The 21194-nt window shown below is 40.5% G+C and overlaps 8 protein-coding genes across 8 annotated transcripts; 5 read left to right on the forward strand and 3 right to left on the reverse strand.

The window, feature by feature from the left end:
* The first annotated feature begins 3001 nt into the window (after window positions 1-3001).
* On the forward strand, window positions 3002-4166 carry LOC145700613 (uncharacterized). Its single transcript, XM_081777907.1, has 5 exons — window positions 3002-3063; window positions 3206-3285; window positions 3406-3702; window positions 3745-3915; window positions 3958-4166. The coding sequence occupies exons 2-5, from the start codon at window positions 3213-3215 to the stop codon at window positions 4119-4121; spliced, it is 705 nt and encodes a 234-aa protein (XP_081634033.1). The 5' UTR covers window positions 3002-3063; window positions 3206-3212; the 3' UTR covers window positions 4122-4166.
* A 1019-nt stretch (window positions 4167-5185) lies between these two features.
* Window positions 5186-6097, forward strand: LOC145697874 (uncharacterized). The gene is made up of 2 exons (XM_081775080.1): window positions 5186-5769; window positions 5835-6097. Exons 1-2 carry the CDS (start codon window positions 5523-5525, stop codon window positions 6095-6097), a joined length of 510 nt encoding a protein of 169 aa, XP_081631206.1. The 5' UTR covers window positions 5186-5522.
* A 779-nt stretch (window positions 6098-6876) lies between these two features.
* LOC145700614 (cytochrome b-c1 complex subunit 8-like) lies at window positions 6877-9209 on the reverse strand. Its single transcript, XM_081777909.1, has 6 exons — window positions 8506-9209; window positions 7897-7982; window positions 7592-7854; window positions 7440-7545; window positions 7339-7394; window positions 6877-7125 (listed from the first exon to the last, which is right to left on the reverse strand). Exons 3-6 carry the CDS (start codon window positions 7653-7655, stop codon window positions 7043-7045), a joined length of 309 nt encoding a protein of 102 aa, XP_081634035.1. The 5' UTR covers window positions 7656-7854; window positions 7897-7982; window positions 8506-9209; the 3' UTR covers window positions 6877-7042.
* Window positions 9210-9935: 726 nt separating this feature from the next.
* On the forward strand, window positions 9936-11635 carry LOC145697875 (cytochrome P450 6B7-like). Its single transcript, XM_081775081.1, has 4 exons — window positions 9936-10766; window positions 10809-11075; window positions 11121-11244; window positions 11368-11635. The coding sequence occupies exons 1-4, from the start codon at window positions 9936-9938 to the stop codon at window positions 11583-11585; spliced, it is 1440 nt and encodes a 479-aa protein (XP_081631207.1). The 3' UTR covers window positions 11586-11635.
* On the reverse strand, window positions 11614-14461 carry LOC145700611 (SH3 domain-binding protein 5-like). Its single transcript, XM_081777905.1, has 6 exons — window positions 14217-14461; window positions 13606-13795; window positions 12637-13108; window positions 12294-12426; window positions 12164-12246; window positions 11614-12115 (listed from the first exon to the last, which is right to left on the reverse strand). Exons 1-6 carry the CDS (start codon window positions 14335-14337, stop codon window positions 11876-11878), a joined length of 1239 nt encoding a protein of 412 aa, XP_081634031.1. The 5' UTR covers window positions 14338-14461; the 3' UTR covers window positions 11614-11875.
* Window positions 14462-15088: 627 nt separating this feature from the next.
* On the reverse strand, window positions 15089-16426 carry LOC145697240 (uncharacterized). The gene is made up of 5 exons (XM_081774417.1): window positions 16306-16426; window positions 15848-16097; window positions 15447-15518; window positions 15292-15379; window positions 15089-15250 (listed from the first exon to the last, which is right to left on the reverse strand). The coding sequence occupies exons 1-5, from the start codon at window positions 16407-16409 to the stop codon at window positions 15162-15164; spliced, it is 603 nt and encodes a 200-aa protein (XP_081630543.1). The 5' UTR covers window positions 16410-16426; the 3' UTR covers window positions 15089-15161.
* A 684-nt stretch (window positions 16427-17110) lies between these two features.
* On the forward strand, window positions 17111-19047 carry LOC145697261 (uncharacterized). Its single transcript, XM_081774438.1, has 2 exons — window positions 17111-18591; window positions 18637-19047. The coding sequence occupies exons 1-2, from the start codon at window positions 17111-17113 to the stop codon at window positions 18815-18817; spliced, it is 1662 nt and encodes a 553-aa protein (XP_081630564.1). The 3' UTR covers window positions 18818-19047.
* Window positions 19048-19430: 383 nt separating this feature from the next.
* LOC145696519 (uncharacterized) lies at window positions 19431-21098 on the forward strand. The gene is made up of 2 exons (XM_081773567.1): window positions 19431-20877; window positions 20919-21098. The coding sequence occupies exons 1-2, from the start codon at window positions 19454-19456 to the stop codon at window positions 21079-21081; spliced, it is 1587 nt and encodes a 528-aa protein (XP_081629693.1). The 5' UTR covers window positions 19431-19453; the 3' UTR covers window positions 21082-21098.
* The last annotated feature ends 96 nt before the right edge of the window (window positions 21099-21194 follow it).

The following is a 21194-nucleotide window of genomic DNA, read 5'->3' on the forward strand; positions in this document are numbered from 1 at the left end:
GGAAAAGCTAATATACTGGAAAAGCTTCTTTCAGATTGATATTTTTCTCATGAAAATATAAGTTGATAAAATAAGTACTATTTTTATTAAAAAGTGTATTAACTTAGACGTGCTTTTTTAAGGTTAACGATGTTTTCCAGCCCGTTTCCGCCATATAGACCCCCGAACACCATATAATTTTAGAATCAGCAGAAAATTTTAAGAACTTTGACGGTTTAAAATTCTAGAAAACTCCACTTCCGGTCGATTCTAGAGCCGGAAGTTGACGTAATTAAGGTGTCATGGTGAAGTTTGACCTATCAAATTGCTGATCTGACGATTTCCTATCATTTTAGAAAAGAATAAAGACCAACCGCGGTCAAACCAACCGAAAAAAATGAAAAAATTTCATCAATTTACGCCTTTTTTACATAATTTTGCCGGTCGGTTTGACCACGTTTGGGACTCTGTCTTCTGATACATTGATTATATACATTGATTATAGGATGACTCAAAATCTTCCGAGCATCAATTTGACAGGTCATACTTTACCATCACACCAAAATTTCGTCAACTTCCGGCTCTAGAATCGACCGGAAGTGGAGTTTTCTAGAATTTTAAACCGTCAAAGTTCTTAAAATTTTCTGCTGATTCTAAAAAGGTATGGACCATACCGTATGGTGTTCGGGGGTCTATAAGGCGGAAGTGAGCTGGAAAACTTGGTGAACCTTAAAAAAGCACGTCTTAGTGTAATATAATTAATAATGGTTCATTATTAATTAATAATCGTCGATTAGTATAAAATTTATCGAGAGATCGGTTTCAAAGGCGGTCGGGATTTTTGGTACTCCTTGTTCCGATTTTGGTACTGCGAGCATGGCTGTTGATTTCGGAGCGTACGTGTTTCTCAGAAAACGATCTCTCGATAATTCTTATATTCTTATATTAATCGACGATTATTAATTAATTATGATATTTCACAAAGTAAATACACTTTTTAATGAAAAAAGTACTTATTTTATCAAACTATATTTTCATTAGAAAAATATCAATCTGAAAGAAGCTTTTCCAGCCATTAGCTTTTCCAGCCGTTAGCTTTTCCAGCCTTGCTGGAAATTCTAATATGCTGGAAAAGCTAATGGCTGGAAAAGCTAATGGCTGGATAAGCTCCCGTCTCCTGATAAACATCTCGGACAACTTTCATTGGTCAAAAAAGGGATAAGAAAAATTTTCGAAATTCTCAGACCACAGACCTAGAGCCCCAATCCAACAACTCGTGTTTCCATTTGATCTTTTCTTTTGTCGGCTGAGATTTTATTGCTGAAAATCTCGAGCGTTTTGACGATTCGATTATGCTCTCCAACATTCTATCTTTCTTTTTGATTGTCGATTTTTTTTTGTGCGGATATATTTTTTCATTGTTGACAATTTACTGAAGTAGTATTTCTCTCTTGTTGATCGTCCGTAACAATAACTGTGAGTCCCGGGAGAAGCTCTACGAGGAGATTAATTTCAAGTTTAATTTCTCCATTTGAGGATGAGTGACTTCTTCAATTTACCGAAATGGACTGTCGGCCCATTGTGATGCTCGCTGCACGACTTGATCGACCTTCCTATAATTTAAATTGGCTTAACGAGATGCTAAAACATTTATTTATTCTGACAAATCTGCATGTTTTTCTCCCCCATTTTATTCATAAAAAATGAATGAGAATTCTCAAGAAATTATTTTTTTTCGACCAAATCGACAAAAAACGCAACGATTTTGGCCAAAATTTTGGTCGAATTTTAGTCCAATCAGACCAGAGGATTTCGCCAGTTGGCCAATAAGATTTCAAAAAAATTTTTGCGACAAAAATTGATTTTTTGCAATATTTGTTTTTCTGAAATCTTATTGGCCTTCTGGTTGGTCTTGAATTCGACCAAAATTTTGGCCAAATTTGTCGTCATTCTTGTCGATCCGACGTTTTTCGAATATAAGTTTATAAACCTTTGGTAATTTTCCGCCTTCCTCTTATCATTTCCCAAAAAGACAACAAAATAGGAAAATACTGGAGAAAAGCAATTGTCTCTTGGAAAAAATGCGGCGAAAAAAATGACAAACGAGCTGACATTGACAAATTCACTGGCGCAAATAATTCCAATTTTCAATTTTAATTTAAATTCTTTCATTTCTGAACGATTCAATTAACAGTAAACTCACGCTCAGCCTCGCTTTCTCTTCCAACAAATGCTTTCTTCAACTTCATTTTTTGAATCGGAGTTTTCAGCATAGAACTGCTGTTCTTTGATGTTCTCTTCAGTTACTTTCTTTAAAATTGAAATGACACTTGGAACTCTACCGCGGGATTGTCCGATCGACAGATTGCACGATTTATTGACAGCGTTAAATTAATGGGCAGAAATCAGAAGAGCGGTGACCCTGACTCAGGTTTTCTTCGCTGATTGCCGAGCTCGGAAATCTCTAGAACTCAATTCTGCGAGATATTTTTTGATATTTTTAGCGGTCAAATAGAAAAAAAGAAAAAGAGAGAGCTTCGTTTTTATCGATAAATATGGTTAGTTGAAGTTCAAAAAATGAGTTGTTTATGAAATTTTAGTCAGCATCCGGCGGAGGACTTTTTCCATCAGCAAGCATGGTGGTGCACTCGATGTTTTGGCCGCTTTCGAATGATGCGGATTCTTACTGGTACGCGTACTTCACCATTCTCATCGCGTTTTATGTCTTTATTCTGTTCAAGATCATTGGAGCTTCTCGTATCTAGCCGTTTTTCTTTTGATTTTGCATGAAAATAAATATGAATCAAATAAAAATTGTGTGAACCGTATGTTACTGAAGGAATATTGGATAAAAGATAGAATTAACAAAAAAAAACGAAATGAAGAAAATCACGAATTTATTTATCAAAAAATCAACTGAAAAAATTCATGACAAGAAAGTTTGTAATTTGTCATTGCTCTTGATATGAGCTCACAAGGCGCTAATCCTTGAGGACTTGCTTTCACAAAATGCTCGTCGAGGCTCAATCTTATCAGACAGAGAAGATTTGTAGAGCTTCCCTGAAGCTTATCAATTATAACGCTGTAAGTATCTTTTTCTCCTTCTTTTCATTACTTTTTCATTATTCTTGATGTGAAAAGCTTTTCTTTCAACTCGAACTTCAACATGAAAACTTGTGTGTTTTTCCGTGCACTTTCCTAAAATGGGTAAAATAAAAATTATCAGAGAAAATATGGCAGACGAGGAGCCAAAGGTCGAAGAAGTCCCTGCTGAAGCTCCCGCCGCAGAAGAGGCTCCTGCACCAGGTTTTGAATAAATTTTATTTTCAGGATTTAATTATTAGAAATTCGAGTTTTTGAAAATATTTTGAGAAAGAAATGAATCAAAAAATGATTATTATTTTCAATTTTTATAAAAAAAACTAGAAGCCGCTCCAGAAGAAGCCGCCCCAGCCGCAGCTGAAGAAGCCGCGCCAGCAGAAGAAGCCGCGGCTCCAGCACCAGAAGAAGCTGCTCCAGCTGCCGAAGAGCCAGCTCCCGCTGCTGAGGAAGCCGCCCCCGCTCCAGAAGAATCTGCTCCAGCTCCAGAGGAAGCTGCACCAGCCGCTGAAGAAGCCGCGGCAGCCGCAGAAGAAGCCGCGCCTACCCCTGAGGAAGCCGCACCAGCAGCTGAGGAAGCCGCGCCAGCTGCTGAAGAAGCCGCTCCTGCAGCTGAAACCCCAGGTAAGACAAAGACTTAGAGAATAATTTTAATCATTTTTTAAGCCGTCCCAGAGATCGCCGTCGAAGCTCCAGCAGAAGAAGCTGCCCCAGCAATCACTGTTGAAGCCCCTGCCGAGGAAGCCGCTCCAGCAATTACAGTCGAAGCTCCTGCTGAAGAAACTCCCGCACAGCCCGCCGACGCTCCTGCTGAGGAAAAGAAAGCAGGACTCTCCGGTAATCCGCATTTTCATCCCCCTTTTCAAACCCTTTCCCTAGCGCCTTTGGTCAAAAAGCGACGAGGATCGGTTGTCGACAAGAACAAAGAAGGCCAGCTCCTCGCTGCTCTGCAGAAGACCGCCCATATGAAATGGATCCGACACCCCGACTACCTTAACCTCTGGATCATCAACCCTAATTATGCTCCTCCCCAGACTGCATAAGAAGAAAAAATCATAGCATTGAATATTAAAAACTTTGTAATAAACAAAAAAAAGGAAGCCAGTTTTTTCTCTAGAATTTTAATTTTTATGAAAAAATGCAAACAAAAGCTCTTGTTAGAGAAGAGAAATGACAAGAACTTTTTTGCAGAAAATCTTCAGAACGCATTTGACAAAAGAGGATGAGGAGGACTTCGATGAGATTTTCAAAACATGGATGCATGAGGCAGCCAAATATCTCGTTCTCTTCATTTTGATGACTTTCTTGCTGGCTTCAGATCACATGTATCTCAGCGCGCTTGATGATTTTTTACAAGAAACGGTTTTTTACTATCATTTTTTCGAAAAAAAGACAGTTGAAAACCGAGTTTTGGAGAAAATTTTCGACGGCGAATCTTCTGATATCAAGTCGTTTTCCGCCTTCGAAAGCTGGTTTCGTGGAGTTTTCAAAGAAAACATTCTTATTGGAGAGTTTTCAACGCTTCTTATCAATAAACCCAGGCTCACGAGAAGATTTGCGAACGGATCCGTCGCCAAGACAATTTTGGAAAGCGAGGGAAACTTCGGAATTCAAGAGTTTGGCGAAATAAACGACATTGATTTTCACTGGCAATCTGATGCAGCTACTTTCATCTCAGGTTTTTATGATTCTTCATATGGTCAATAATTCTTCTTAGTTGGAAACATTCATTTTCACCTGAGCGAGAGCACGGGTGGAGCGTCCCTGCTTCTCCAGACCTACCGATTCGACGAAATAACGATCTCATCTGTTCTCATCGTCGCGCTCCTTTCGCTTCTAGCCCTCTTCCTGCTTTTCGAAAAATTCTACGAGGCGTACATTGTCGGAGAAAGAGAGTTCTTCAACGATGCTAATCGAACATGCTGTTTTCTCAACATCGTCCTCCTCTTTTTCGTCGCTTTGAATCTTTTATCAATTCTAGGAACAGCTCAGAAAATACTCTCGAACCAGGGAATGAGATATATGAGCTTTTGAAAAAGGCACTTGCGTCCCAAAAAGATACGAAGAGCAGCAATGCTACGTCATCGACAGTTTCAAAAGAAAGGCTCTCCCTCACGAAATCCTCCTCGCCTGCTCTCTCTTCACCGCTTTCGATGGAACCCGATTTTTCATCGATGTCAGAAGCTCTGCTGCTTTCTGCCTGGCTTTCAGGCGGATGTTCATTGGGCTAAGAAGCCTGATTTTGATGGTGGTCGCGGCGTTTTGTGGAGTCTTGATGATTTTGAAGAGTCTTTATGGGGTGGAAAACCTGTTTTTCTTGAACGAGTCGATTTTCAGAAGCGTTTCTTGGATTTTTCTGCTCCGGCATAATCGGCTCATTTCGAGATCGCTGCCAGAAACGGGCCAGAATTTGGATTTACTTTTTCGTTAAAAAAAGGGTTGAAATGCATCCAATCAAAGGCATCACGATCACCTTCCTCATCCCTTTTCTTTGGGTTGCTTTCATACCGTTCATCTTCGCCATTTATCGATTTGAAAAGAAAAATGCCAATCTTGAAATCAAGGAAGAAAGCAAAGAGTTCTTCATTTCAAATTACTTCAAATACGTCGTCGAAAAGATCCTTGCTCGATTTGACATGGGGAGTGATGCAGCAGAAGAAGAGATTAAACGATGTTTTGATGCTATGAAAGGTACAGTAACCTACGCTGTAGCTCCTTCAGTAATCTAGCCCTAACCCTAACCTTTCTGTTTTCAGAGTCGAAGCAAGTTGATTTCCTAAAACTCCAAGAAGAGCTAAAAGAAGAAGCGCAGGGAAAACAAGATAAACTTGATGAAGTAATGGACTTATTCGTTGTCAATGCTTTGGAACATGAAATCGCCAGGCTCAAGTATCAACAAGCAGTGAGAGAAGAAGTGGACAAGCTTCGACCATATTTTCTGACGACAAAGAAATTCGTCCATTTTCTCAAGCGAATCGAAAGAATTGAGCAGCTTATCTTCTCAGGAACTGATTCGTGAGCTCATTAAGTCTGATAATTCGAGGTTTTTTGTGTCGAAAAACCTCCAAAATCGTCGGTATCATGGCAATCAAAGATAATCGGCCTAACTGACTGTAAATTTATCCGTTTGAATCAAAAAATAGTCAGTGAAAATCTAGAATACGTCGAACAAAACCTTCAACAGCTTGCTGAACCGAAAGAACGAAAAGTTATCCGTCGCCGAAAAGTGAAAAATCCCGACCCAACATCTTCTGAACCGAATTAACAAACTCATAAATACATTAATACAACTCTGATATTGGCTTTTGTTGTCTGGGAGCCTCGATAAATTCATGAATTACGAAGTAGCTCGCTTGTCAATTTACTTTACCGTTAATTCTGTCTCGCAGCCTTTTCTTAAATAATTAATTATGAAAACAAGTCTTTATTTTGGAGATTTTATTTCACAGAAAATCATGATTCAATTTCTTCAAGGTTCCCTGAGGAATTTTCCGTAATAGTTGTTGTAGTAATGGTCAGCAACATGTTTTTCAACACCAACAGATTGAGCAAGTCGATATGTTTCGTAGTATTTTCGGAGGAGATAGTGCTGTCTTCGTTTGTTGACCAGAAGTGCCGCGGGGTCCTGGACGGATCCGGGAAGAGCATGCATGCTGCGTTTTTGCTTCGTGTTCCCGTGGTAGGACAGGAATGCGTTGCGACGGAGATCGCTGTTTGAAGACGCGAAAATTTGCTGGAAGAGGAGAAAAAGTGCGAAAAGAAGCTGCTGGTTGAACATTTTGGTTTTCCTCCTTTTTTCTTCCTTTTTCTTTTTGATGAAAATTCGAGGCGTTTTCGTTTATTTATATGGATTTTTTTATGGAATGCGATGGCGCGCCAGAGCAGAAAAAGAGAGGAGGATTCTCATTTTTATTAGCGACATTCAAAAAAGTGAAAATAGAAAAATAGGAACGAGTGTCTTTTGCTACTCATCGTTTTCGTAGTCCGCTGGTGATTTTCGTTTTTGCTGTTCGTTGAAATTATGCGACCATTCAATCCAAAAAAATGCTGAAAGAATAGCAATTTTTTATAAAAAAAAATTCCGCATAAAAACAAGAATCGTTGTTAGACGTTCTAACTTAGAACCATTTTTACCGTCATTCCAAAGGAAGTCTATGACTCATAGACTATGACATTTGAAGGGGGGAAGACTCAATGTCAAAACTTAAAGCTCTTCCGTTCAAAAGTACCAAGACATTAGTATGTTTTACTCATGCCTACCTAAAGCCGTAGCGGGAACCCACTTCCACCAGCTGTCGTTAAACCGCCTCAGCGCTCTAAAATCAAGATATTTTTCATTGGGAATGGTCCCAAATGCTCACCTAGGGATGTATTTGAAAGTCACGAACCTCTCTTTGAAGCAATCCAATGCTCCTTCTTGCCGTTCTAGCGTCGCATATCCCTTGATTCCCTGATTCGTAAACGCGCCTGAATCAAGTTAATCAGCATCAAGGGCCTCTAAACTTCTTTAAACCTGGCGCTAGACCCTTAACCCGCCTTGAAAGGGTCAAAAATCTCTGCTGCGTAAAACTCCTCATTTTTAAATTTATTTCTCAAGAAAAATCAAAAATCAGTAAACTCGGGAATCAGAAAAGATCATTTCCGGCCGCCAAAGTACGATGGATCGCTAAAAATTGAGAATTTTGGGTCGCTGACGAAATCGCTGGCACCATCGATTACGCCAAACAGTCGCTTTTTTCGAAGATTCATTTGTGGATTTTCTTCAATTTTGCCAAGCTAGATTTCGATTTATTGAGGGTGGGACTAAAGAAAACGTACTTGATATTGCATTAGATCCTGCCATCCTCTTTTCGCCTGAAACATACCGAATCCGGATGATTTTGCCGCAGAGCCAGATATAAAAGCTAAAATAGAAGATAAAGATGATGATCCCGGATCGGCTTTTTATTGAAATTATTGCAATAAATGGCAAGATATGATCTTACTGATTTTTTCTTGAAATGAATTTTTAGACCATCCATTTTGCCAATAAAAGATTCTTTTCAAAAAAACCTTTTTCGACAAAATTCTTCTTCCATAAATAACGTAGCGATACCCTTATTTTATCATGAATATAGCAAGCTTGCACTCTTAACTAGGTTCTTTGAATGCTAGAATTTATAACAATAAATTTTTTTATTCAAAATTTAAAAATAAATTGATAGCTTAAAATTCTAGCGTTCAAAGAACCTAGTTAAGGGTGTCAGCTTTCTTCATTCATGATAAAATAAGGGTATCACTATGGTATTTATGAAAGAAGAATTTGGTCGAAAAAGGCTGAATTTCTTAAAGTTATCGAATAATATCAAGATCCTGATAAAAATATGAAAGAGCAATTTGATGAAAAGAAGAATAAAGGTTAAATTTATCCTTTATATCGAAACTTACCGATAGACAACAGCATAAACCGCATTTTACGAAGGCTGCGAACAACAAGTACCACAACAAAAATATAAAACTAAGAATTCGCAAACTGATTTTATTTTGCGGTCGCTTGCTCCGTATAAATAGTTGGAAAGGAGGCAATTAATTATTTCTCGATGGTCCATCATGTGGCGCAATTCCGACATTTGACACATGTCAAAATGAATTCATTTTTCATTACTTCTCATTTATTTATTTTTTTCTGCGCACACTGTCAAGGAAATAGAACTTCTGCTCGCTCAAATCATAAATTCAATTCTGGCAATGTTTTCTAAAAAAATCTTTATCAAGCTCCTTTCAAAGGAAAAACCATCCCTTCCTCGACTTTTTTTATAGAAAAAAGCTAACAAAGAGACCTTTTTGCCTTGATCAAATCTATTTTTAAAGATATAAAATAAGGAACGTCATCGGCGTTATCGATGTTATCTTGGGCTTTATATGGAAAAAAGTCTATTTTATGACTTGTCATAATCAAATTGATAGATTGATTGATATGTTTATAAGATTATTTTTTCTAACATAAGAATAATGATCACCGACCAACCTTTCTTTCAATTAAAGACGCTTTTCTTTTACATAAAACTCACATAACAAAAATCAGCATCTGTTGATCTACTTATAACCGTAATGTACCAATTACTACCCGGATAAAATCGACTAAACGATACGATAAGCGTTCTTTCTTCCTAAAAAAATTCTTAAATCAAGCACGGAAAAATAACTGACTTAGGAGAAATCAAAGCGACTGTCAATAGAAATTAACACTGTTTTACAGTAATTCGCAAGAAAACTCACTGTCAAGCAAGAACTTGGAAGAATTAACAATTATTTGCCAGTGAATAAATTCGCAACTGTTGTTCTGAATCTGTTGACGAAAAGTAATTAATAATAAATAAACTAATTTACTTTGGAATCTGTTCGATTCAAGCAATTTCTCGAAAAAAACGAAATAATTAGCATAAAAATGTACTTTCAAGCTCATTGATAATTCTTTGTCGTTTACGGAAAATAGACAATCATATCTTTTCAATGATCATCATTGTCAATGTCGGGCATATTTGACCAAGAGTTCGAACAAATATGAACTGTGCGGTGAAGCTACCAAATATGGCGAGAACAGTCATCGACAAAAATACGTGATCTAGCCGGGAGCGATCAATAATAAGATCTATCTTCAAAACTCCCCGTTTTCGAAGCCAAAATGGAGGCGTTGTTGGAATATTTTCCAGCCAAGAGAATCTCGATGGAAGAAATCCCGGATGCGACGAAAGAACAACTGAAGAAAATCTCGGAGTTTTTGAAGACCCGTTCGAGGGCGGAGATTCTTGCTATCAGCGCTATAGGAATGGCTCAAAAATTAAAGCTAATTGATTGATACCCTTATGTCTTGAACCATGAAAGGACTGAGCGGTTTGGCTGGCTACTGCTGGGTTCAAAACAAATGGAAGTACTGGGAGCGCAAGGGAGTCCAAGGCCCAAGACCAACCTTTTCCGATATGGGAAACACCATTTCGATCTTCAACGATTTGGGCGAAGGGCTCTTCAAGGAGTTCCCGTCGCAAGACGTCCTCGGCATCTACTTCTTCGGCACCCGACCCTGTCTGATCGTCAAAGACCCGATGGTCTGGAAAGATGTTTGCATCAAGGGCTTTCAAAACTTCACGACGCGAGGAAGGAGTGAAGCGAACTTTGCTTTTGGAAAGATGTCGGTGGATTGGATGACCGCTGCAGAAGGGGCGAAGTGGAAGAGGTTGAGGAACACGATCGTTCCGTTCTTTTCCGGCGCGAGATTGAAAGAAACCTGCCTGGTTTTGCAAGATACTTACGAGCACTTCGAGCTCAATCACTTCCCAAAAACGCCAACTATCGAGGTCGACGCCAAAGACTTTTCTGCTGGCTATACTCTTCGGGCAATCCTCGGTTCTGGCTATTCTTTGAACGCGAAAGAAAACGAAGAGCTCGTCGAGGAAGTCTACAAGCATTCTAACATTCTCTTCGCCACAGATTTCATCGGATCACTGAAGAGTCTCATCATCCCAAGATCGATCAGATTCAAATTGAACATCACCAACTATCCTTCATCCACGGACAAGTTCTTCAGAGATGTCATTGCTCAGATTATGGAGCAGGGATCGAAGGGAGGAAGGACTAATCTCGTCTCGCTTATGGCGAATCATATCATTGATGAGTCGGAGGAACACACAGCCACCAAGGGATTCACCAAGGTAACTATCAAAAGAACTCCTTCAAAAGACATACCTTTCTAGGACGAAATCGTCGCCCAAGCCCTCCTCTTCCAGCTCGCCGGTCAAGATACGACCGCAACAGTCATGTCTTTCTTGCTCTTCGCCTTGGCCAGGACTCCCAGCGTCCAGGAAGACATCTACAATCGAGTAAAAGACGCAGACATAAGTTACGAAGGGCTGAAAAAGATCAAATTCATCGACGCTTGCATCAAAGAAACCCAGCGCTATTTCACCTTTTTGATGCTTATGCGCGAGGCCGACCACGATTGCGATGTGGCAGGAGTCAAGGTATGATTTCAAAAGCCAAAACGGTTGAAAAATGGTTGATTTTAGATCGCGAAAGGAGATCTTGTGATGTTCTTGCCCTACATGGTTCACAAAAACCCGGAGTACTACGAGGATCCAGAGGTTTTCAACCCCCATAGATTTGATGGAAATGAATCAAATACTCTTCAAGGTAACTGAAGTTCAAAGGTTTTGCTACCTCTCTTAGGAAACCCCCTAAGCCCCTTATGCTAAGGGAAGTTCCCTCTTTTTAAACTCGAAATTAAGGGGACCCCTTTAATTCTCCATTTTTCAGATGATTACTGGTTCGGCTTCGGAATCGGCCCCCGCTCTTGTCCTGCTGTTCGGTGGGCCTTTGTTGCGATAAAAGTCTTCATCGCAAATGTCCTGAAAAACTACGAAATCCTTCCGGGAGAAAACACGCCCGGAATCCACGAATTGAAAATGAAATTCGAAGGCGCTAATGTAAGAACAACTGTTCCCATGAAGATTCGCTTCAAGAAACGAAACTGACATTCATGAATTTTTTATCTCAAATAGATATTATTGAATAAATTTTATTAATAATTGTTATTGGTGAAAAACAAGGCACGGGAAGTGAAATTGAAGCAGGGATACTTTGAAATAAATAGAAGTCGTTTTTAGCAGGTTTGAGCGAAAATTAATGGAAAAAATACAGAAAAAGGGAAAAAGAATCATGAAAAAATCAATATTTTTGCATATTTTTGGTATTTGGAAGAGTTTGATTGCCTTTGCAACGGTAGAAAGAGGAATTCAAAAGTAATGACAGAAACAAAAAAGCGCTAGAAATCGTCGAAAAAGACCTGATCTCCGTTTTGAAAGTGATCTTCTTCGCGATCTGACCCGTCTTCTTCGTCTTCTAGAGTCGATTTCGGGGATGATTGATTCGGAGTAGAGTCGATTGGATGAGAAGAGGAGGGAGCAGGCTCTGGCTCTGGAATGATGGACGAAGAACTCCTGTGGAGCTGGTCGGATGAGTCGAACTTTTTGCCAAGACGTTGGAGAGCGCCTGATAATTCAGCCTGAAATCATAATATGTGGAGTCCTTGGCGCAAATTTCAAGGGCTTACCTTTGCTTCAACGAGACGAAAATCAATATTCTGCATCGTTTTTCTTGAGTCCTCGAGTTTCTGCTCCAACTTGGACTTCAGTTCTGAAATAACTCATTCCAACATCAATAAATGGGAGCTGAATTCCTACCGAAATAGGAAGTAGCCTTTCGAATATTTCTGCGCTCAGCTTTTAGCAATTGAGCAGCAACTTCTTCCGCGAGTCGATAATTTTGAGCAGCTTCTTCGTGACGACACTGGATTTTCGATTTTTCAGCGGAGGCCTGAAATTTTGATTAGAAATGAGTCTTGACTCAACGAAGGGGCTGCAACCAGGTCGAGAACCCGCCTGCGGCTTGGGGCAAAAAGACTCGAAAAGCCGCGTTTAGCTCGGCTCAATCCTTTCTGGAGCTCTAAGCCGCAAGCGGCTTCTCGATTTCAAAAATATACCGACCTCATTTTTCGTCACAAACTCAATTCTTCACTGAAAATACCTGGTTAGCTCGATCATTGGCCTCATTGAGCAGCTCCAGCCATTGCATGTTCGTCGGATCGCTCATCATTTTCTCCTCCGAATTGGCGACGAGATCTCGCGAAGCCTTGAGAATCTGCTGCGCGCGAGTGTATTGATTGGCGAAATGCGAGGTCCGCCCTTTTGCGTTTTTGCTTTTTCGAAGAGCATCGAAGTACGGCCTTGCTTTTTGAACTGAATCGCCCAGGGCGCGTGCTTTTAGTCGAAGTTGATCGGCAAAGTCGGACATGAGCGATCTATTGTATCTTCTCGCCTGGTCGGCTTCTTTCTCCAGTTCGGCAATCTTCCGCTGGCACCGCTGGACCCGGGACATATCGAATGTTGAAGAGCTTCCGGACAAACTCCAGTGAGAGCCGCCGATTTCCGAGTTGTTGCCAGAATCCGTGAAGATCGACAAATTATCACCCGCATTGGAGTCTGCATAATCCGTTTGCCTAGAAAAATTACAGTTAATTTCAAAGAAACCAGCTATAGAACAGACAATCAAAACCATTCTCTTTCAATATTTCATTCTATCAACAATAAAGAAGTACCACTCTTTGAATGTTCTCTATTTTTTGTTGTTTACGGCCACTTTCTTGTTAGCGGATATGTTCATTGAAATCGTGAAGCCGCATACAGTACTGCGGCATACTGCCTCGAGTTCATGAAATCCTAAAGCCGCGCATAGATCAGCTTTTTGATTCATTTCGCTCGAAGACAGAATTCGCTTTTCGATTTTAATGAACATATCCGCTTTTTAGTGGCCAAAAACAGGACAAAGCGTAGAACATCCAAAGGGTGGTTCTCGTCCGTTATTTTGATAAAATAAATAGTTGAAAAAGAGTGGTTTTGATTGTTCGTGTTGGAGCTAAGAAAACAACTCCGAAAATAGGAAGTCGTCCAAGTTCTATTGCTAGAAAAATATTTTCCCAAAAGCATGTTTTCTTACCCAAGAGCTTCAATTTCTTTCCTCAGCTCGTCCATCTGCAATGCGGGATTGTCGGTCGAAAACGCGAATCCCAGCGCGTTCTCAACTCCATTCCAGCTCGAGCTTCTTTTCTGATCATTTCCAGACGACTCGAGTTGACTTCGCAAATGGCGATTTTGGGCTTGAAGTTCTTCGTTTTCACGGCTCAGTTCTAAAAGTAACGCTTTTATCTTTTGATGTGCCAGAATGGCTTTTATAACGGGCTTTTATATAACCAGAATTTCAAAATTACTCTCGCTATTTTCTTTGATATAAAGAAAATGAGGAATACAAGATGTCACTGGCGTCATTTTAGGCTCATAAAATATATTTTCAAAGATATTTTTTGGGTTTCCCAATTATCTGAGCTCGGCAACCGATGAAGAGAACCTGAGGCAGGTGCTTTTCTTGAGTTGTAAATAAATTATTTTTATATTATATAAATTAGATCTAATTCGAGTTCTATTAAACTATTTGTAAAGGAAAGTTTCGAGACTTATTTTGATATTTTTATGTTATAAAATAACTAGTCATAAAACTCATCCAAGCAAAGACAATTGTCTTTGAATCAAGAGCTTCTTGACAAGAAGTACCTTCGACATGCTCAGCCAGGGCCCTGTACAAATACTTCTGCACGTCGAGTTCATTCTCCTCCTCTTCCAGCAATTCTCCGATTCCATCGACTCCAAAAAGCGGGTCTTCATTTTCTATCATTCCTTCCGGCTACTTCGATCTCTTCTTTCTTCATTTACTTCTTTTCCGTTTTTCTCTTGAAGCAACTTTCATCAATCAGGACGAAATTTTGAATCGGAAAAAGGAAAAGTAAAAAATCTTATTTTTCGCGTCGTTACGCGCCGCGCCCACGCGATTTTTCGCACCAGGAATGATTCACCCGCCGGAACCCAGCACTAGGAACCAAGCGCTTCCTACGTTTCTACCGTTTCTCATTTCTGAGTGACTTATTTCCACAAACAATAATAACGAGTGGTCCTTCAGTAAACTAACAGTTGAAAATCGAAAAGGTGCCTGCGGCTTTTTTTGCTCGAAGCCGCAAGCGGCTTCTCGATTATCAACTGTTAGTTTACTGAAGGATCATTCGTTATTCTTGTGGGAATATGTCACAAAGAAATGGCTTTTTCGGTATCATGCTTTAGCCTTCAAAGCATGAAAATAAAATAAATCTTATTTATAGACCGTTTCATAAGACTATTTATACAATTGCTTTTGTACAAGCATTATAAAAATATAAATGAGCATCATAAATGTGACTACTCCAAAGGAATTTTTCCTTTAGATGCCTTTTATAGGAATGACGCTTATATAATTGGTTGTATAAATAGTCTTATGAAAGGGTCTATAAATAAGATGATATTAATAAGATGTTACAGAAGGTAAGCAGTAACATAACCTTAAATAAGGATGAAGCCTTCAGAGCTTTATATAATTCAAAAATTAAGAGCATCATCGAAAAAAAAGAGTCGAAGAGGATTTTATTTTTAGAACATGTCATTTGTTGTCAGAGGGAAAGAAGAGTTTCTTCAGTTGTCGCTTCCAAATTCTCGGATTCCGTTGATGACCTGAGCTCCAAAGTCCTTCGCATCGGTCACAAATCGTTCCCAATCAATTTCTACAAGAACATCAAGATCGTTTCACGACAGAATTCCTCACCTTTGAGCCCTTCAGAAATCTTTCCGAGCAATTCTTGAGTCGTTCCGGCCACTCCATTCGCAAAAGTTGAGAGACATTCTCCGACCCACTTTTAACGGATTTGCAAAATATTTTTTTCTTTTTATTTTCAATTCAATATTATTTCAAATCCTCTCCTTCCGGAAGTCAGCGTCACTCATGCTCACTCGCATTCCTTCAGCGAGGAGCGCTACATCTGATTCTTGAGTCTAAAAAATGAAGATGATTTTTGAAGATTCGATTGCTCTAATTTCAAATCGAAAAGCTGCTTGCGGCTTAGAGTTAAAAAAAAATTTAGCCGCGCGGGCGCGGCTTTTTCATTTTTCTCTTGACTCGAAAACCTGTGTTGAAATCCTGACTGACGGTCTCAATAAATGACCAAGCCTGAGTCAGGATTTCAACACAGGTTTTTGAGTCAAAATAATAATGAAAAAGCCGCGCTTCGCGCGGCTCCAATCTTTCTTAAACTCGGAGCCGCAAGCGGCTTCTCAATTTTGCCTCGAATTTTCGAGTCTAGAAACATTTTTAAAGCTCTTACAACAAGGCATTTTCGCAAGATATTCTTCTCCGCTTCGCTGTCGATTCCATTTTCCTCATCGTCGGTGTTGAATTTCTGAGCATATTCGTCGATCTTTTCCAGGATCTTCTGGCAGCGGTCCATTTGTCTTTTCTCGACTTGGAAGAGCTCCTGGTTGTCGTACACTTCAAAGAGCTCCTCGTCATCGCAGGTTTCTTCGATGCATTCGCGCTCCAAGTTGCCGTCTTTGGTTTCTTCCCAGCTGTGCCAACTAAGGTAATAGAATCTTTTAATGAAAATCAAAATGCAACAAAATATGCTTTTTGCTCGGTCGATTTTTGAAAAATCTCAACAAATTATCTCATAGAAAGAAAATTTTTTCAAAAAAAATATTTACCAAAAAATAATACTTTTCTGGAGTTTTTTTTCAGAAATTAAAAAAAAACTTACACTAACCCTAACCCTTATTTTGACTCTACCTGTTTGCTCTTCTAGTTCTACTCTTCAAAAAGCCCGTTGCTTCATCTTTCCCGATAAAAGCTCCTCTTGTGATTCCGAGAAAAATGAAAAGAGAAAGTTTCATTTTGGATTTTTTTTATATTTTTCTTGGAAAATGCGTTGTTTTTACCCGGTTTTATGGGAAAGATCGTGTTGTTAATCAATATTTGCGATAAACAACGGCATGGAGAATTTCATATTTACGCAGGGTGTTTTTTTGATTCTTTATTTTCTTTTGAATTTCATGGGCCTATATTATCATTTCCAAAAAACGCGATAAAAAGTAGCACAACATCAAAGTACCGTAAAACCAATTTCCTGTCTATCTTTGCGAAAATTCCTGCCACACGATGAAGTAGAGTACTTTTACTTCCTGCTCATCCTTTATAATCGACGGATCTCTTGATATTTTCATCAATAAATTCAAGACTCTTCAAGAGAAATTTAATAGTGAGAATTCCTGGATTAAAAATCGACCTTTTTTGTGATATGATCAAGTTTTTTTTTTAAACTGTTCGTACCACAAAGAGGTCGTTTTTTACTTCAAATAATCGACGATAAAAGAAAAACAGAAAAACAAGAGTCGAAAATTTGGGGCAAAAGTCGAACTTTATTCATAGCTTCGAGGATCTATTTTCACGGAGAAAATCCGAGTAATTGAATTCCCCCAATTCGCTATGCGGATCGAATCGTAAACTCGATCTTCACGTTGAAAGAAAATACGAATCGGCACTATTTAAGCCAAGAGAGGACCCCATCCGGGCTCAGACGGTGAAAAAAGATTTGATGAAGAAATTTTTTCTTTTCGTTTTTGGCACTTTTGCCAGCGGACAACTTCAAATTGTCACTTCCAGCGATCCGGATCCCTCTGGACCTCCCGATCCGGCCCTTGACTGGCATAACGGACCTCAAGGTGACCTGATTTTGACGCCGCTACAGAAGAAACTTCTTCGCCGAGCAGGCTTAGACACTAGCAACTACAGTGTAGATACGAAAGTTGAGGAGCAAAAAGGCGTTCAAAGCTGGTTCACGAAATGGTCTTCTTTTAACACCGAAATTTCTGCCGAGGGAAAAATCATGATCGCCTACCATCTCGACGAGACAATTCCTGAGGAGTATCATGAGTTAATCCACACAGAACTGGCCGAGTTTTCGTACTCGATCGGCTGTATCGAGATGGTCCACGATCCGGATTTGGCGTCTGCGAGTGGCATTCATGTCTTCGGCGAGACCTCAGCTGACAGCGGCTGCTGGTCATACCTCGGCAGATGCTGGAATTGCGGAAGATGGAAGTACCCCCGCATGAAATTGGGCTGGCAAGCTCTTCGTGTGACTGATCGGTGCATCAGAGGAAGCGGGCTGAATCACGAGTTTCTTCATGCAATGGGCTTGCTCCACGAGCACGAGCGGCCGGATTTCGAAAAGTACTACGTTCCTCATCCGAAAGGAAACACAATGACGGAAGAAGAGTGGTTCGACACGGGCCACCCTCTTGAACCGAACTCGAATCTGATGTATCTTGGCTTTCAGCTCCTCACCGGAGAATACCCCCGACCCCACCAACTACTCACAACTACGGACGCAGAACAAGTTTGGCAAGTTTATTGCCAAGCGGATTATCCCCAATTTCCTCTGCCTCCTCGAACGCAGTGCCCGACACCAGACCTGATTGGCGTTTACCGGCCAATTTTCATCCATCGACTTTGCAATGGATACAGAGACTGTCATAACGACGAAGATGAAGGGCTGAGCAACAGCATCATTGTAAGATGCAAGAACACTAACTGGGAATGGTGGACAAACGAGCACAAAGATGCTATCATTCTTCCTTGTGGAAGAAGCGATTGCGATTTCGCTACTCAAACTTGCGAAAACAGCGCTGATGAAACTACCTATACTTGCATCGACAAACCAACAACAACAACAACCACCACAACAACGACAACAATAACAATATCGTCAACATCAACAACAACATCAACATCAACGACAACGTCAACAACAACGACTACAACAACATCGACCACTACCACTACAACTCCTGGAGAAGGAACACCCGCTGATAAAGACTACGGTGCAGAAGCTGTTGATGAAGTTTCTGACATCATAGATGAAATCGACGCGGATCTTGATGCCAAAACGCTCAAACAAGTCAAAAAAGCGGTCAAGAATCTCAAGAAACTCGTCAAAAAGCTACTGAAGCACAACAAAAAGCTCGAAAAGAAGGACGGCTGTACTTTTGAAGCCCCAAACATCACTCCTATCCGGTAAAAGAGAGATTAATCAAACATTTTCTTCATTTTTAATTCTAGCAACGGATGTAACGGACTTGCTGATGCGGAGGGCAATCTTGATGCTTGGACTCGAGCATACGGAATGAACTGCAAAAAGGACTTTTCAAAGAGGATAAATAGGAGTTCTTATGTCGACCGATTGATTTCAAAGTATTTGACCAAATCGATGAAAACTTTGAATCAATCAATTGGATGCTGAATTCTAAAAGTTCTGTCTGTTCTTCTTTTTCTTGATAATAAATAGAAATATTTAATGGAAAAAATGTTTTTTTTTTATTTCAAATGGAGGATTCAATGATCGACTTAAAATATAATGTTTATTGACGAAGAACCAGAAAAGCAGCACAACTTCAAAGCACCGTAAAACAAATTTCCTGTCTATCTTTTAATAAATTCCTTCCACACGATGGAGGAGAGTCCCTTTTCACTTCCTGCTTTACCCTTTTTACTCAACGCATCCTTCGATTTTCCATCATTCATTTACTACAAGAGAGACTTACCATCTGGTCTAGAGAAGAACTGAACTAGTAATCGTCCTTTTTTGTGATATGATCAAGGTGTCATTTTTTTGATTGTTCGTACCACAAAGAGGTCGTTTTCTGCTTTAGATCATCGACAAAAAACGAGCCGGGAAAAATTCGTGGCTTGAATAATTAAATCTTGAGTTTCGTGGATTTGTTTTTACGAATAAAACTCGCGTAATCGTATTCTATCCGAATCCAATTGTTAACTCGATCTTCACGAACAAAGAAAAATACACACGCGCACTATTTAAATCAAGACAAAATCGATCACTTCATCAGAACGAAAAAAGTTGACTTGATTTCGTTTTTTGATGAAAAAATTCGCTGTTTCCTTTTTCGGCACTCTTGCCACCGCGAGCGATCCACTCGTGCACCCTGATCCGAATTTTGACTGGCACAATGGTCCGCACGGAGATGTGATTCTCACACCGCTGCAGAAGAAAGCTCTCCGTCGGCAAGGCATGGACGTTAGCACCTATAAAGTCGACACGACCGTTCAAGAAGATAAGGGCGTCTTGAACTCCTTCGGCAAATGGACCGCTCTGAACTCCGAGGGAAAAATCATCGTCCCCTACTATCTCGACGAAACAGTAACTGAAAGCTTCCGCGCCCAGGTCCACGCCGAGCTCGTCGACTTCTCCTACTCCCTCGGCTGTATTGAGATGGTCCACGATCAAAATCGAACGAATCCGAATGGCGTCCATGTTTTCGGAGAGACCTCGTTTACGGATGGCGGGAATAGCTGCTGGTCCTACGTGGGCAAATGCACCAACTGCGGGGCAACAGACTATCCAGAGATGAAAGCAGGTTGGCAAGCTCTTCGCCTGCCCGACTGGTGCGTCCAATATGGCGGTACTCATCACGAATTTCTTCACGCGATCGGCCTTCTCCACGAGCAAGATCGCCCCGATTTCGAAGAGCATTTCAATCCCCAAGCCGGCGGCGGCGGGCTTTCTGAAGAAGCCTGGTTCGATACCGGCCACGTTTTGGAACCAAGCTCGAATCTGATGTACGCTGGCTTTTCGCTCAAAAACGGAGGAGGCTACGCTCCCCACAAGCTCCTGACAACCACGGATGCAGAGCAAGTTTGGCAGCGATATTGCGCCGCTGACTTTTCGCAGTTTCCGCTTCCTCCTCGTTCGCAGTGCCCAACAATGGATGTCGTTGGCGCTTACCGGCCGATTTTCGAGCATCGATTTTGCGACGGCTTCAGCAGCTGCTTCAACGGCGAGGACGAGGGGTGGTCGAATAGCGTCATTGTCAGATGCGAGGGCGGCAAGGCGACTGTTCTTCCTTGTGGGAGAAGCGACTGCGACTTCGCCACGCAAACCTGCGAGAACAGCGCTGATGAAACAACCTACATCTGCATCGACAAAGAAACGACAACTCCAGAGCCAACGGATCCGCCAAATACGACCCCACCAGATACGACTGAGCCGCCAAATACCACTCCACCAGATACCACTGAGACATCATACACGATTACTCATCCGACATGGTCGACTGAAACAACAACGAAAGCTGATGAAGATTACGGAGAAGAAGCTGTTGATGAAATTTCGAACATCATCGACGACACCGTCCTTGATGCCGATCTTGATGCAAAAACTCTGAAAAGAGTCAAAAAAGCGATCAAAAATCTTCAAAAACTCGTCAAGAAACTGCTCAAACACAGCGAAAAACTCGTGAAGAAGGATGGATGCACTTTTGAAGCTCCTGGTCTTGGCCCTATCAGGTAAGAAGTCCACTAATAGAAGTGTTAAAAATAATTTCTAGTGGCGGATGCGGGGGACTTTTGGATGCTGAGTTGAATCTTGAAGCTTGGACTCGAGCCTACGGAAAGCACTGCAAAAAGGACAAGAACTCCTTTGTTGACCGATTGATTTCAAAGTACTTGACCAAATCCATGGAAACTATCAATGAATCTACTGGCTGTTAAATAAATAAGAATCTGAACCATCAATATTTTTTGTTGTTTGCAGGGCGAAACACGTGATAAAACTCAATGGACTCGGAAAAAATTGTTCTGGAAGGTCATAAAACTGCGACTGT

Source organism: Oikopleura dioica, chromosome 2, assembly GCF_907165135.1.
Source record: "Oikopleura dioica chromosome 2, OKI2018_I68_1.0, whole genome shotgun sequence".
In the NCBI taxonomy this organism is placed as follows: Eukaryota; Metazoa; Chordata; class Appendicularia; order Copelata; family Oikopleuridae; genus Oikopleura; species Oikopleura dioica.